A 13392-nucleotide genomic window follows, 5' to 3' on the forward strand; every position below is an offset into this window, starting at 1 on the left:
TACGTTTCATCAGACATAGCCGATCCAGACCCCATCACACCTAACATCCTGCTGATGGGCCGCTATGATGCATCACTCCCTCAAGTGGTTTACGATCCCAGCAACCTTATCGGAAGTCGCAGATGGAAACATAGTCAAGTTCTTGACGACCATTTCTGGTCCCGATTCACCCGTCACTACCTGCCTATCTTGCAAGAGAGACAGAAGTGGCAGAAGGAGGCGGAGTGTCTCAAACCGGACCAAGTGGTGCTCATAGTTGATCCTCAGCTCCCAAGAGCTTTATGGCCTGTTGGTAAGGTAACGACTACTTACCCTGGAGCTGATGGACGCATCCGGACTGCTGCCGTTAAGGTCAAAGATCGAACGTATATTCGACCAGTAGCCCGCTTGGTCTCACTCCCTATGCTTGAAGATGATAAGGATCCACATACCTGAGTGGCCTTTCTACCTTGGATTCGACTGTCTGTGCAGACAGTCGGGGGCGGCTGTGTTAGAAAGCCCACTGTTTATATGTTATTTGCTTGGTTGAAGTGTTATGGTTTGTTTAAATAAGTGTCTGCGCTGTGGAAATTGATATGTCCTACGTCATCGAACTCACCATATCTACGCTGACGCTCCTTGAATGCACCACTCTGTGCCGTGTGCTGCTAGTCTGCCTTTGTAGCTGCTGATAGCGAGCATTGTTCCTTGTGTCCTCACATCAGCATCTCGTGGGTTTGGTTTATTGCTGTGTGTGAATGCCAGAAGGTGGGTTCTGTTTACATGATGTTCTGTATGTCAGATGCTATTGTGTGTATTTGTTCCCTCGCGACTATGCTAATGTTATCCTATGCTAATATGCTAATACGCTAATATGCTAATAAGCTACTAAGCTAGTTAATGCTAATTGTAAGTCTTGTGTAATTGTTGAAGTTGTTAATGTTATATATGAGTGTTGAATACAGTTCCTTGTGCTATTTCTGTGCTAGAATAATGTCTGGGCATGTTGAATGTTTTATGTGTGCTGTACTGATAGTTGCTTTATGTATCGTTACTACAGACCACAGTTGAATAAATCTCCTAAACGTGGAAGCTGCCTCCGTGTTCTTTGACCGGAACACACCCACCATACCTTGCCGCTCTAAATCAAATCAGCTAAACTCCCGGAGACAACATTCTCTCCATTTTACAGAACATCACTTGAAACTTGAAATCCAAGGAGTTTAGGGGTGGGACTCTATTAAAAAAGTAAGGCAGATAATTATGGGTATAGTAATTAATTAATCCGACAAGAAAATTTGTCCCAAAGCGCAAATGTTTTTTTAATTAAAAAGGGTTTTAGTGGGCGACAGAATCATGGACCTGGGCCCTGTTTCAGAAAGCCGGTTTAGAAAACTCAGAGTTAAAAATGATACTCAGGGTTGAGTAACCCCGAACTGTCCAACTCGGAATATTCGGTTTCAGAAAGGCTGATAACAATTAGTTCAATCAACGCGGAGTTGCTTTAACCCCAAGTTAAGCACGCGCATAAAGCCCTGATTAGTGGAGCACAGATTAAGCGAGTCACCATGGAGACGGAGGGAAAGAAGGCGCGGCCAATGTATTTTACAGCGCTTGAGGCCGAAATTCTGATGGCAGCATATGCCGATAACATGCAAATTTTATGGAAAAAAAAAGTAACACAGCCTCAGCTGCAAAAGAAAGGGAGCATGCATGGCAATACATAGCCGACAGAGTCAATGCGTGAGTGTTAATTTAAAAATTGATCTAGGGATTTCCACCCATTTAACACGTTATTTTATTATATTTCATTTTATTTTTATTTTATACATTTTATTTTGTGATGTGATGTGAGCGTATGTGCAACCCAACAGGCCCCAAACGTTCCTGGCAGCAAGTAAAATGAAATATAAAAATGTAGAGGAAGAGGGTCCAGCCACTTCTCCAACAAACCTTTCCTCAGTAAGATGTTCAGCACTGATTTACAACCAACCTAAGTAGGCATGTACTATGAATGTCAATGCTATTTTCTGTGTTTCAATAGCTCCCTGTAAAGCAGCTGTACAAGACCTGTTTGATCAAGAAAATAAAAATGCTTTTTGGAAATGGAACTCTTCAAGCAGCAGAATGGAATGTGAGTGCCATCTATACAGCCAATCACGCCTGGGAACCCTGAAAATAAATGTAAAATCTAAGTAGTAGTTCAAGTATCACCACATCATGAATTAAGTTTTGTTCATCCTGATACCTGCAATTTTGTGGAATCCTCTTTGATAAATCTTGTGGGTCTATGACCGGGAACACCACAAACGAGTACAGGAGACGTTTCAGTGCAACTGTAACATTCCTGACTGCCCGACAGACGGTAGCCTTGGAAACGTGCTCAGCGTCACCAATATTATACAGAAAGCTCCCGTTTGCAAAAAAAAAAGCGAAGTGCAATACAAATAATATATACAGAACTGAGAGAATGTCCGCGATGTGTCACATGAGCAATATAAGGCCTGAGGATGTTATTCAAATAAATTATCGATTGTGCTGAAAAACGGTAACGTTCACACAGAAATTCATCAGGACATGATAAAATGTCCAAACGCGCTCTAATCACTCTCTCCCGGTGGTGAGCTCTGCGGAGAATTTGGGCTTCAACATCTACTGGCTCTTCAAGGAAGGGGCACGCCATGTCTGACACTTCCTACAGTCAGGTTTCCGACAAAGAGGGGGAGAAGTTCAGGGTTAGTTGAAGTAAACCTGCTAGGGGGCAGGTTAGCTTCACGGAGTGTGTCGTCATAGTAACTCACTCAGAATTAATCTAAACTCGCTTTGTGAAACCGAAAACCCAGAGTTTTCGTTAACTCAGGGTATACTTACTCAGAGTTTGCACTAAACCGGCTTTCTGAAACAGGGCCCTGGTCATGAATATTATAAACTCAAGTTCTTTAAACTGCATTTCAATTCAAAACAGAGAAACAAAAATAATGTCCCTGGCCAAAATGGGGCAGACTTAAAAATAGTGTTATTTTAAGTAGTTTAAGTACATTTTCAAAATGCTATTGTATTTAAATAATGATAATATAAATTTCAACATAAAGTGCAATTTTTCTTCTTAAAAAAATAAGGCAGAAACATAAAAGGTTATTTGAACAGCTTCACCTTTAAACTCTGAGTAACCTTAGCCAAAATTATTTTGTACATTGTTAAAACAGTGTGATCACCATTTTAGTGCAAAAAAAATAACAAAACCATTGGACTCAAATAAGCTCCATGCTTATTTACCGTCCATCTCTTTCAGCCAGTCACTTAGACAAACTAGCCTATTCACATTTTCAGAGCTCAAGGCAGCTCTCTTTTTTGTTACTATGTGACCTGCAAGTTAGAATAGTCTCTCTTACATGGGACAGAAGTGGTAGGACTAATCAAATACTTGCGGGCTATGACAGACAGCTGTGGGTGGGTCCCTGCTCGACTGGACCACCGCTGCAGCAAGCAGTCTTTCTCGCTGATGGTGGATTCTGCTCTGTACAAATTCAGGGCCCGTTTTACAGGGCTTCCTCATCCTGAATCAGTCTGAAGACAATGAAGAGAGGAGGAGGCTCTTTGTCTTTGCTGGTTTCTTTGTGGTGGCATCTTTACACTGTTCCTGCAGCAATGCCTCGAGCCTGGTCCAAACCTCTTCTTGCTCTCCCCTTTCAAGACATTATAAATCCTTAAAGCGTGGGTCGAGCACAGTAGCTATCTTGAGCCACTGATGGTTGAGGGTAGCTACACGTTGGGATAGGTCTTTTGTGAAGGCAGTATAAATTTCACCATGTGTTTGAGTCATCATCAAAGACCTCCATGATGTGATGCAGGTGGCAGAAAGACGATAAAACCACTGAACATGAAACATATGTCTCACCTCCAAGAAGCTCAGTCACAAACCTGTAGTAGATAGTTCAAGAAAGTAATTATTAAACTACACAATAACTTTTTGAAGAAACAGTAATAATAAGTTAAAATTAGTTTTATTTACCTGCATGGCTCAAGAACAGTCACCAGCTTCTGGAGCTTTACCAGCTCTGATGGAGTTAAAATAACTAGCTTGTGCTTTTGTTTGTCTAAAGCAGCAAAAACAGCCTCTTGATTCTTTAGTAGACCAGAAACTGTATCCAGCGTTGAATTCCACTGTGTGGAAAAATCCTGTGCGAGTGGCTCTTTCTGTTGCCACAGTCTTGTTTGCTCCTGGTGTAGTTCCTCCATATGAGCAGGGCTGTCTGTAATGCATCTATTTTGCTTGCTTTTCAGTGTGATAAAGCTGCTGATTTTTACTTGAAATAGTCTTTTGGCTTGGCAGTTGGAAAGTTAGATCACTTGACGCTAACTATAGCACATTTTCTAACCTCCTATCTTCTACGACTGATAGTGGTCTACAGTCCAGAGTAATCCATTTTGCAAGAGAATTTGTAAGTTTGTCCAATGTTGGCTTACTAATTTTGTTCCTGAAGCCCGTCATTTCATCACGTTTGGGCTGATGACACCTTTTGTTGGTACTCAAACTGGGACTGCTGGCGCTAATAGCTCCCACAGTTTGTGTGCTCGCTGCAACATGTTTTGCATTTAGATGGTACCGTAAGGTTGAAGTACTTTGGTGGTATGCAAACTCTTTTTTTGGACACTTTGCACAAATCCATGCTTTTATCAAGGCTTCTGTCAGGTAGTCTTTTGAAATGAAATTTGCCTCCGATCAGTCCTAGCAACGCACTTTCGTCTGGTTCTTTAATAAATTTGCATGCTCAAAACAATGTTTTGTCCCACTCCCATTTCTTATTGTAGCATGTTGAAGCCCCACTTGGAACCTTGTTAAGATCCAGCCATGCAAAATATGATTTTTTGCCATTTTTCAAGTGGTCTTATGCTTTTGGTCAGGACTGTATAGGTCAACCTTTGTTAAGCTGTCTTATGCTTTGTTTGACAGCTGTTCGTTATGGGTTTTTTAAAAATATCAAATTATATTTTATTATTTGGCACACATAAAACTAAAAACTACCAGGAACGTGAAGAAGAGGACAACCCAAGCAGATATGGAGTCTCATAGATGAACTAAAAGCTATCAGCCTAATCTGGGAGACGGTCAAAATAATAGACAGAATTAAGATTTCAGCTAAACTAAGCTAAATAACAGAGTCATAAATTTAGTGAATACAATCATTCAAATTACTTTTTAGTTCCATGTTTTCCCTTGTTGTCTAAGGCAAGTCTGAAGACAATAAAGAGACTCACCTGTGAGATTACACTTAAACCTGTGACTCACCACAGGTTTAAGTGATATCTTTCTGAGTTGTTTGATGTGTTAACACTAATTTGCTGGGAAGACTTTTAATAGTGACAAGCACCGTGTTCATTTTCTTTTTGTTTTGATTTCTTCTTTTTTTGTTTGTATTTTTTTCTTCTTCAAAACAATATAATGGTATCCAATCAGACACACAAGCTGGACCTTGATCCACAGTTTAAGGGTGCTCTACAGTGTAATAGTAAAGTGGAACTTCACCTTCCAAAAAGAGTCAAATTTGTCAGTCTATGAAATTTTATATCTTTAGATATTATATCTTTGAACATGTCAATGGTTATTAATCAAATTTACTCTGAACATGTTCTTTTTTTCTCTTTTTTATGAATTAATGGTTTAAAAGAGCAAACTAACATCTCCATTGACATTATTTTCAGTTTGCTAAATGTCTTTCTTCCACATTAATTATGTATGGGAAAAGTTTGTCACTGTGTAGCATTCCCTCTTCTTTTAACAACAGTGTTGTGCTATTATATTCATATTCATTTATTGTTACATTCAGTGTTTATTGCTAATGACCTGACCATTGGATTGTGGTTTATTTATTATTACTTTTTTCTGATCATCAATTAGCTACTGACCACAGTTACAGTCCTTAGCCTGTAGTTTTGCTACGAAGCCCTGGTTAACACCTCCATTTGCACATGGAGTTTATTCTTAGTCCTAGACCAAACCAGAAATGCCACATTATTCCATTGTGTTCTCCAGATTGTGTGACAACCCTCTTCTGGAGTCTGGAGTCCAAATCCTGGTGGAAGCCCTGCCAGAGAATCAGTCCCTGACAAACTTGTCCCTGATGCACACTGGGCTGGGGGATGAGGGTGTCCTGGATATGGCTAAGAGGCTCCAACAACACAAAAGACTCCAGGAGCTCAACGTGGCCTATAACAATATTGGAGACGACGCAGCTCTATTTCTGGTAGATGCCTGTAGAGAACATCCCAGCATTCAGACTGTACAGTAAGAAACGTCTCACTATATCCAAAGATCATTGAAAACATTTCTTTGAGGTGGAGTTGTGCTATAATGTTGTATGGCATAGACTACATTATAAATAAATTCTGACTCCACTGTCCTTTTTGCATTATAAATATTTGCATTATAAATATTTGTTTTTGTATTTTTTTTTTCAAAGAACACTGAAAGTTTTCATAACATGAAATAAGCACCTTACTTACTGTTTGGCAATATATTGAATCATAAACCCTGATATTGTTTTGATGCATGCACAATGTAAGTTGTAAGTCCAGGTAAGTAAATCCCAAAAGGTTGATTCTGTTCAGCTGGACGTAGCGTTTTCAGTGGGAGAAACGTTTTGTCACTCATCCAAGTGACTTCTTCATTCTGAAGAAGACAAAATGTTTCAACCTTTTGGGAACCCTGATATTGTGTCATCAGATAATTGATAGAATTTATCAATTTATTACTCCTATGAGTGAGACCAAGAACATTTTAAAATGGGCTACCAATGGTGAAATGCAAAAGGCCTCAGAGACACACTAAAAGCATGCAGTCATTCATGTAAGCCCTAAAGAATTTTTTTTTGTCCGTGTCTTTGTGCAGTTTATATTTGAACCCTCTCAGTAAAGTGGCGAAGCAGTCCCTGTATGCCCAAGGTGTTCCCCGTAGCCACAGTGGCCAACGGGTCAAGGTCCTGGCTTCTGTCACTGAAGGGACAGACCTCTCTGAGAACTGGCATCCCATTCTCAGTGTTATACGAGAGAACGCCTCATCCTGGGATCAGCAGCATGTCATACAGCAACTAAAGGTATATACATACAGTATAATATAAATGTAAAAATGTATATAAAACATGTCATTTAAAAAAAAATAGGATTCATACTGTGTGGGTTTTTTAAAAGCCTGTTTTGTTTAAATAATAGGTTAAGCTCAGCATTTTTAAGATACTTGTGTTTAAGTGTTTATAAACAAGACATGAGAGACCAGCCAGCTGGTGTTTTTCACCTGCTTGTCCAGTTGTTTGTTGTTTTTGTATGTCTGAGCGCACCCCAGCACACAGGAGCATACAACATTAGGTCGGACAAGTTGCAGGAAACAAAATATGCTAAGAATTGCGCTGGGAGACACTTAAAAGAAGTGGAGGATCTATCGGTTTTGTGAGAAAAAAAAAGATGAGAGGTAAGTGTGTTAGCCTAACTATTAGTCTAAAAATCCGTCATCAGTATTATATGAATCAAGATAAAACACACCTACCATGTTTTGGGTTCCTGCAACTAGTCCGTCGGGTTATTGTCTCCCCAGAAACACTTCTCTTGTGCTTATGGAAATCAGTTTTTTCCTATTTCCGTTGTTGTTTTTCCTATTTCCATTGTGTTTTGTGTGCTTTTGCAGCATTTTTCTTATTGCTGGTGTTTTCTTAAGTTCCAGTCCGTTTGGCCTCTCAGGGCCACCGTAGAGGAGGACAAAAGGTTTCAAACTTGTCCAGGCCTTAAACCTCATGTACATTCTTCCTAGCAGTAGCACATCCATAAAAATAAGGCTTTCATGAAAACACTGAATAGAAAATTGCTTTCTTGAGAAAGACTCAATTTATAGTTGAGTATTAAATTTTGCATAAAATAAATTTTACAAAGTATCTTTGAATGGCAGAGATGGACTTTTGGACATTTGGACTTCTATTGTATTTTCATTAAGTTTTACTGTAATTTCACAGTTACCCTGTTGAACCCCAATGGTCCTGGTACCAGAGGGGAGAGGGAGAACATCAGTTTATTGGGATGTACTGCCAGATCTATTGTTTAAATATAGACGTGTGGTATCCACAGAAATGTCAGAATCTCAGCTAAAAGTTCACAAAACCATTTCAACAACCACAAAAGAGGTTAAACAGCAAACGATTAAAGAGCAGGTAAACAGATTCTGCAAAAAGATGTACATGCGTTTCTCCATGTTCACCTGACGTACAAGGACATGTGGTTGAGTGCTGACAGATTCTAAAACTGCAAGTTTTATCACTCACAAGGAACATATATGCACCTTAGATTTGTCGTTTCGCTTAGGTTGACTTCAGTTAATTTACTTACGCTAGCTTACTCACCCGCTGAGTTTTCACAACAGTTCCAAACCAAACCTAGTCCAGATACCAGGCACAAAAGGCTCCAGTGAACACCTCACAAATAGTGACTCGGGCCAAAAGCTTTAAGAAAGAAAATATAAAACAAAACTTTTCCAAATACAAAATATGTTTAAATAACTTACTTTACTTATTCTTGCTAGTAATATTAGGTAACCTCTTCACAGGATAGATAGCAAACAGTTAAACATTAGTATCATATACTAATGGCATTAACAGTGACAGCATTAACAAATAATTTTCAGAAGATAAAAACTATTATTTAAACATTTGTTGGGCTCAATACCCAATGTAAGCTAATAACCAGTGTATGACAATACACTACTCCTCTATTTTTATAAACAGTTAGTGCTGCCTTTTGTAAGAAAGTTAAGAGAAAGTGAATCAAGTTAAAAGCACGTGTATCTAAAAATTGTTTGAGGATAATAAGAACATAGTAACCTTTTGTTGAGTTAATGATTTCTCAGGAAAACAATCCTTTTTCTTTTCACTGCCAGTCTCACAAAACAGTTGAAGAAAGTTTGAAAGAAATCTCTATAGCCATTGGTCAGTATTACCTGGGTCAGTTTACTACTGTAAAAAGAATTTACTGTAGGAATAATTACAGTAATATATATTTTCTCTTATATATACTTACTAAAGGTGTGTACAGTGTTATTTATGCTATTTAATACTGAAGAAATTTAACCTTTCACAATTTATGTCAAATTGCAAACACTTATAATAAATATACAAAACGCTATATTTCTAAACAAAAAAAAAAAAAACAAAAAACTCTGTAACTTGTAAAGTTTCTGTTTTTAATATTCTATTACAGACATTTCTGGAGGAGGGTGTTACGGGTTCGAAATTGAGGACGAGAGTAAAACAATGATGGTCCAGAAGAGGTCAATCAAACAATTGATTTTAATGAATACACGCAGCGTGGAGAGGTGCAAACTGCAGAACAGTTGTACATCTCTGCCCAAAATACACTCTAGATTGCTTTTATAACATCAGGGTATTGTAACGCCCCTTCTTGCGTTTACAAGCACATAATTTGCATGTACAGAACATTCATGTATTTTAAGAATTAAATGCAACATAGAGGTTCCTCCTTGTGGCATACTCTTCCGAATATGGTGATGACCTAAGGCCTTTGAGGTCACCCTGGACTGGACGTCCTTCCGTCACCTGTAACTAAGCAAACTCAAATACCACAAGAAGCTGAATACATTCAGGCCTTTGCTCAGCTACTATTTTACTGTAACAATATACTCAGCATATGAGTTATGATACATATATATTTAACTCAATCATTTTAAAGTAGTTATAACTGCACCCGTAATAAACATGTTAATATTTGATTAGGATAACCCCTATAATATAAATTATAACATAATGCCAGCAACTTCAATAAATGCTTGGATGAAATGATAATTAATGCAATGACAAAGATGATGGTTATATAAAATAATCCCTATAATTCTACAATTCCCCTTTTGACGTCTTCCAAAGACGTCACTACACCATTCCCAGGTCCACTACCTTCGCTCTGACCCTCTCTTGGCGCCCCCTGACTCAGCAAACCAGACAATAACCTCACGTCATCTAGGTGGTCCAGTAATAAAATGCCAGCTCCCACTTGAAAACACTTCATGCTTAAGTGGTCTCTGCTCCTTTCCTGGGTCCCTCTCTAGTGGAAATCTAGTGGAATGGACCCTCGTCATCAATCACTAAGTAAACTGAATTGGCGCAGGTCTCAAATAAGAAGTAGAAGACACTTGGGCCTTCGCTCAGGCCTGCTACTAGATTTATGTGTATTGTAAGCATGCATGCAATTAACCTACTATGTTCTCATCTTCCCTCAACATGTATCACCTGGACACTCTCACCAGTGAAGCTTAAAACCCTCTTGGATAGAACATCAACTCTAAACTAGCACAGTTATGCAATGTGTATAAAATGAACTAAACCTGTGAATAGAATGAATGTGATGACAAACCTATTCAATGCACTATGAACCCTGTAAACAATATTACTGGTAAACAATGCTGTAAAACATGTTCTTAATGCAATCATAAAACATCACTGACACTTGCCAAGTTTACTTAGCCACACCTTTCCATTGTCCAAACACAGATGTCATCCAGGACGCCAGCAGATTTTCGATACCTGAGTGCTCATGCATGGTTTTAGATAATTCGATTTTGCTCTCCCGTCAGTGAACTCGGACCAAATTGTTCTGCGAACCCCATCATGGCGTCCCTGGTTTGGTTAGAGAGTCTCAGCAGGTTGTAATGAACAGTTACAGCTACAGTTTATAAAAAAAACAAACACAAAAACTGGAGACCCTGAGCAATGAGCTACCACAAATTTTTCTGTCATTCTACACATTTATTTCTTATGATATAAGTCCAACGAGTCGTGCTGACAGCTTCCTTTTTTACAGCAGCTTTTTCTTTATCATGTAGAAAAACAGTTAAATATGTAACTTCTTTACACTGACAGAATGGAGAATTTACTGGTCCGGCTGCTTAAGATCAAAGTGGGCTGTATGTTACCAACAAGTAAAATGAGTTTGACACCCCTAAGGGGGGAAAAAAAAGTTTTCAAACGGTATATGATATATTGCCAAGAAGCATTATTATAACAAACAAGTAACCAAATACAAATTTCTTTGCTTTGTGTGCTAAGTTTATATGTAGCATTTCCACATTTGTATGCATATATTTTCATTATTACCTCAAGCCTACCTTCTAAACTGGAGTTTCTGACACATGAAAACTCACGTAAACATGCTTATTTATTCCCTATATTGGCACAGTAACTCACTGTCAAGAGATTAAAATGTGCAACCCTACCATCCCGATAGCTGACAATGAGCGGTCTAAACAACAGCAGCTGGTTATAAGATAACATTTCTCCATCTAACGTAAGGCCTGAATGTCCTAAAGATCCTACTTTCCTTTAATAAACAGTTTGATCAAATTTTCACATCATATGAAAGTTTATTTGGATAGTGTTTAAGTCTTAACAAGTCTGTTAGATTCAAGTTTTGCTTACACCAGCTAACAATGTCAATAAATAAGTGTTATGATACTTGCCATCTAGGTAAGGAAATCCCATAAACCCCAAGTAAATTCATCTAGATATTGTCTTTTCAATGGAAGAAACATTTCCTCACTAACCCAAGTGACTTCTTTAGTGATTGTCAGGTGTGTGTCAGTAAAACCAGTGGCCCGTTTGTTCCTTTTTGCAGGTCTTTCTCGAGGATCTGGAGTGGGGGCATCAACAGCAGCAGAGCCTCTGGAAGAGGCTACATTTCCGCAGAGTCGAGAAGGGAGTCCGGAAAATTCTAAAGATGCTTGAGAACAATTTACCTCCCTCCAAGAAGTAACCCAGGAGGTGATCGGGAAATGAGTGTTCAAGTTTGAATAGGATGTATCCAGATAGGAGAATCTTCAAGCAGCAACGACTAATAGTCTAAGACAGGGGTTTTAAACTTAGACCAGCGGACTATATCAGTCCCACAATGCAATTCTTTCTGGCCAGCAAGATAATTCAATATGGCAGTTATTGATGTGGTCTGTATGTGGGAGCTGAATCTTCAGCCCTGCTGAGAATTCATGCAGACAGGGGTTGGAGTTTATTTTGATGGTTACACCATGCAGACAATCATGTGTTACATTCCCCTGAAAGGTCCAGGGGTTGAGGGAAAGTAACAAAAGTTGTCCAGATTGAAAAAGGAAGATGGGGAGGCCATTCATACTATGCAAAGTAATTAAGCAATAAACAATCAAATGACAGAATAGTTTCTGTTTTTCACTTTCTACTATAGAAATTTCTGGGTTTTTTATGACTACAGTTTAATTAAAAAAAACAAAAAAAAACAAAAAAAACCCAAAACCTAACAGTTTTGGGTTTGAGCTACCCGAACTTTCTCTGTAATGGTACACATTTATTTCTTACAGTTAAAGTCCAAAGATTCATGCTGACAGATTTCTTTCTTTGTCACAGCTATTTTTCTTTATTATGCTGCTTAAGATCAAAGTGGGTTGTATGTGACTCTTGATGTAAAATAGTTTTGACACCTCTGGTCTAGGAGATATAGTTTCATCACTGTAGAAGAGATTTTACTCTTGATTCTACAGTAACAACTACACTCCAATATTCTTAACCATTTAACCATTCTTAACCAAACACAATCAAGCTGCATGGCTTTAATGTGTGAGGTGCTCCACATGTGACTGGATTGTGAATATTCAGTTGAATAGTTTGTCATTTAAAGTTATTTTTAAATAGTACATTTTTGATTTATTTCACATTGATAATTGAAATGAATTTCCTTGTATTACTATATAAGCACAAGAAAGAGAGAGGTGAATGGCATGCAGCTTTGTCATTGTCATATGAGGCCAAATCATTGAGACATTTGGTTGCCTTGAGTGAAAGTCTATATAAGAGAGTATTATATAACATCTTCCTTAAATTAGTCTTTTTTGCACAAAATAAGCCAACGAAGTAAACTGCAGTAAAACAAGCAACTATCAGCGTCAAACAGAATGTCTGCAAGAGTATTTTACATGTGATTAAGAACAAAAAGGAATATTTTGAAAAGACATGAATGCTAAGTAAAGGATTTCTTGATAATATACAAGACTTGATAAATGGCCAAAATGCATACAGTACTGTATATATTGTATGTAGTACAAAAAAAAGAGAGAGAGAATGCATTTCCTGATTGAAATGCAGTGTGAATGCTGATAGCTGAATGGGTTGAGCTGAAATGTAATAACTGCTGAATCTTTGGCCTTCGGGTGAATGATTCGGTGGATTTCAGCTCATTCAACATTTTTTCAACAAAGTGCAGACCTGTTGAAAGCTGAAGTTCACGCAAAGGACGTTTCAAAGTTGGAAAGTATCTGAACATCTTTAAAATCCACATTAGAAAAGCCGACTGACAACAAAAGAAAATATAGAGTCAGAAAACATCTGAATGATAATTAAAAGC

At 38.2% G+C, this 13392-nt stretch overlaps 1 protein-coding gene across 1 annotated transcript in view; it reads left to right on the forward strand.

The window, feature by feature from the left end:
• Nucleotides 1-12187, forward strand: part of nlrx1 (NLR family member X1) — a 45506-nt gene extending 33319 nt beyond the window's left edge. Inside the window, exons 10-12 of the mRNA XM_039622251.1 lie at nucleotides 6014-6265; nucleotides 6869-7073; nucleotides 11641-12187. Of these exons, the coding sequence (XP_039478185.1) occupies nucleotides 6014-6265; nucleotides 6869-7073; nucleotides 11641-11778 (595 nt within the window). The 3' untranslated portion in view covers nucleotides 11779-12187. The remainder of the gene's footprint in view (nucleotides 1-6013; nucleotides 6266-6868; nucleotides 7074-11640) is intronic.
• Nucleotides 12188-13392: the final 1205 nt, after the last annotated feature.

The sequence above is a fragment of the Oreochromis aureus genome, linkage group 14 (assembly GCF_013358895.1).
Source record: "Oreochromis aureus strain Israel breed Guangdong linkage group 14, ZZ_aureus, whole genome shotgun sequence".
NCBI classification, from domain to species: Eukaryota; Metazoa; Chordata; class Actinopteri; order Cichliformes; family Cichlidae; genus Oreochromis; species Oreochromis aureus.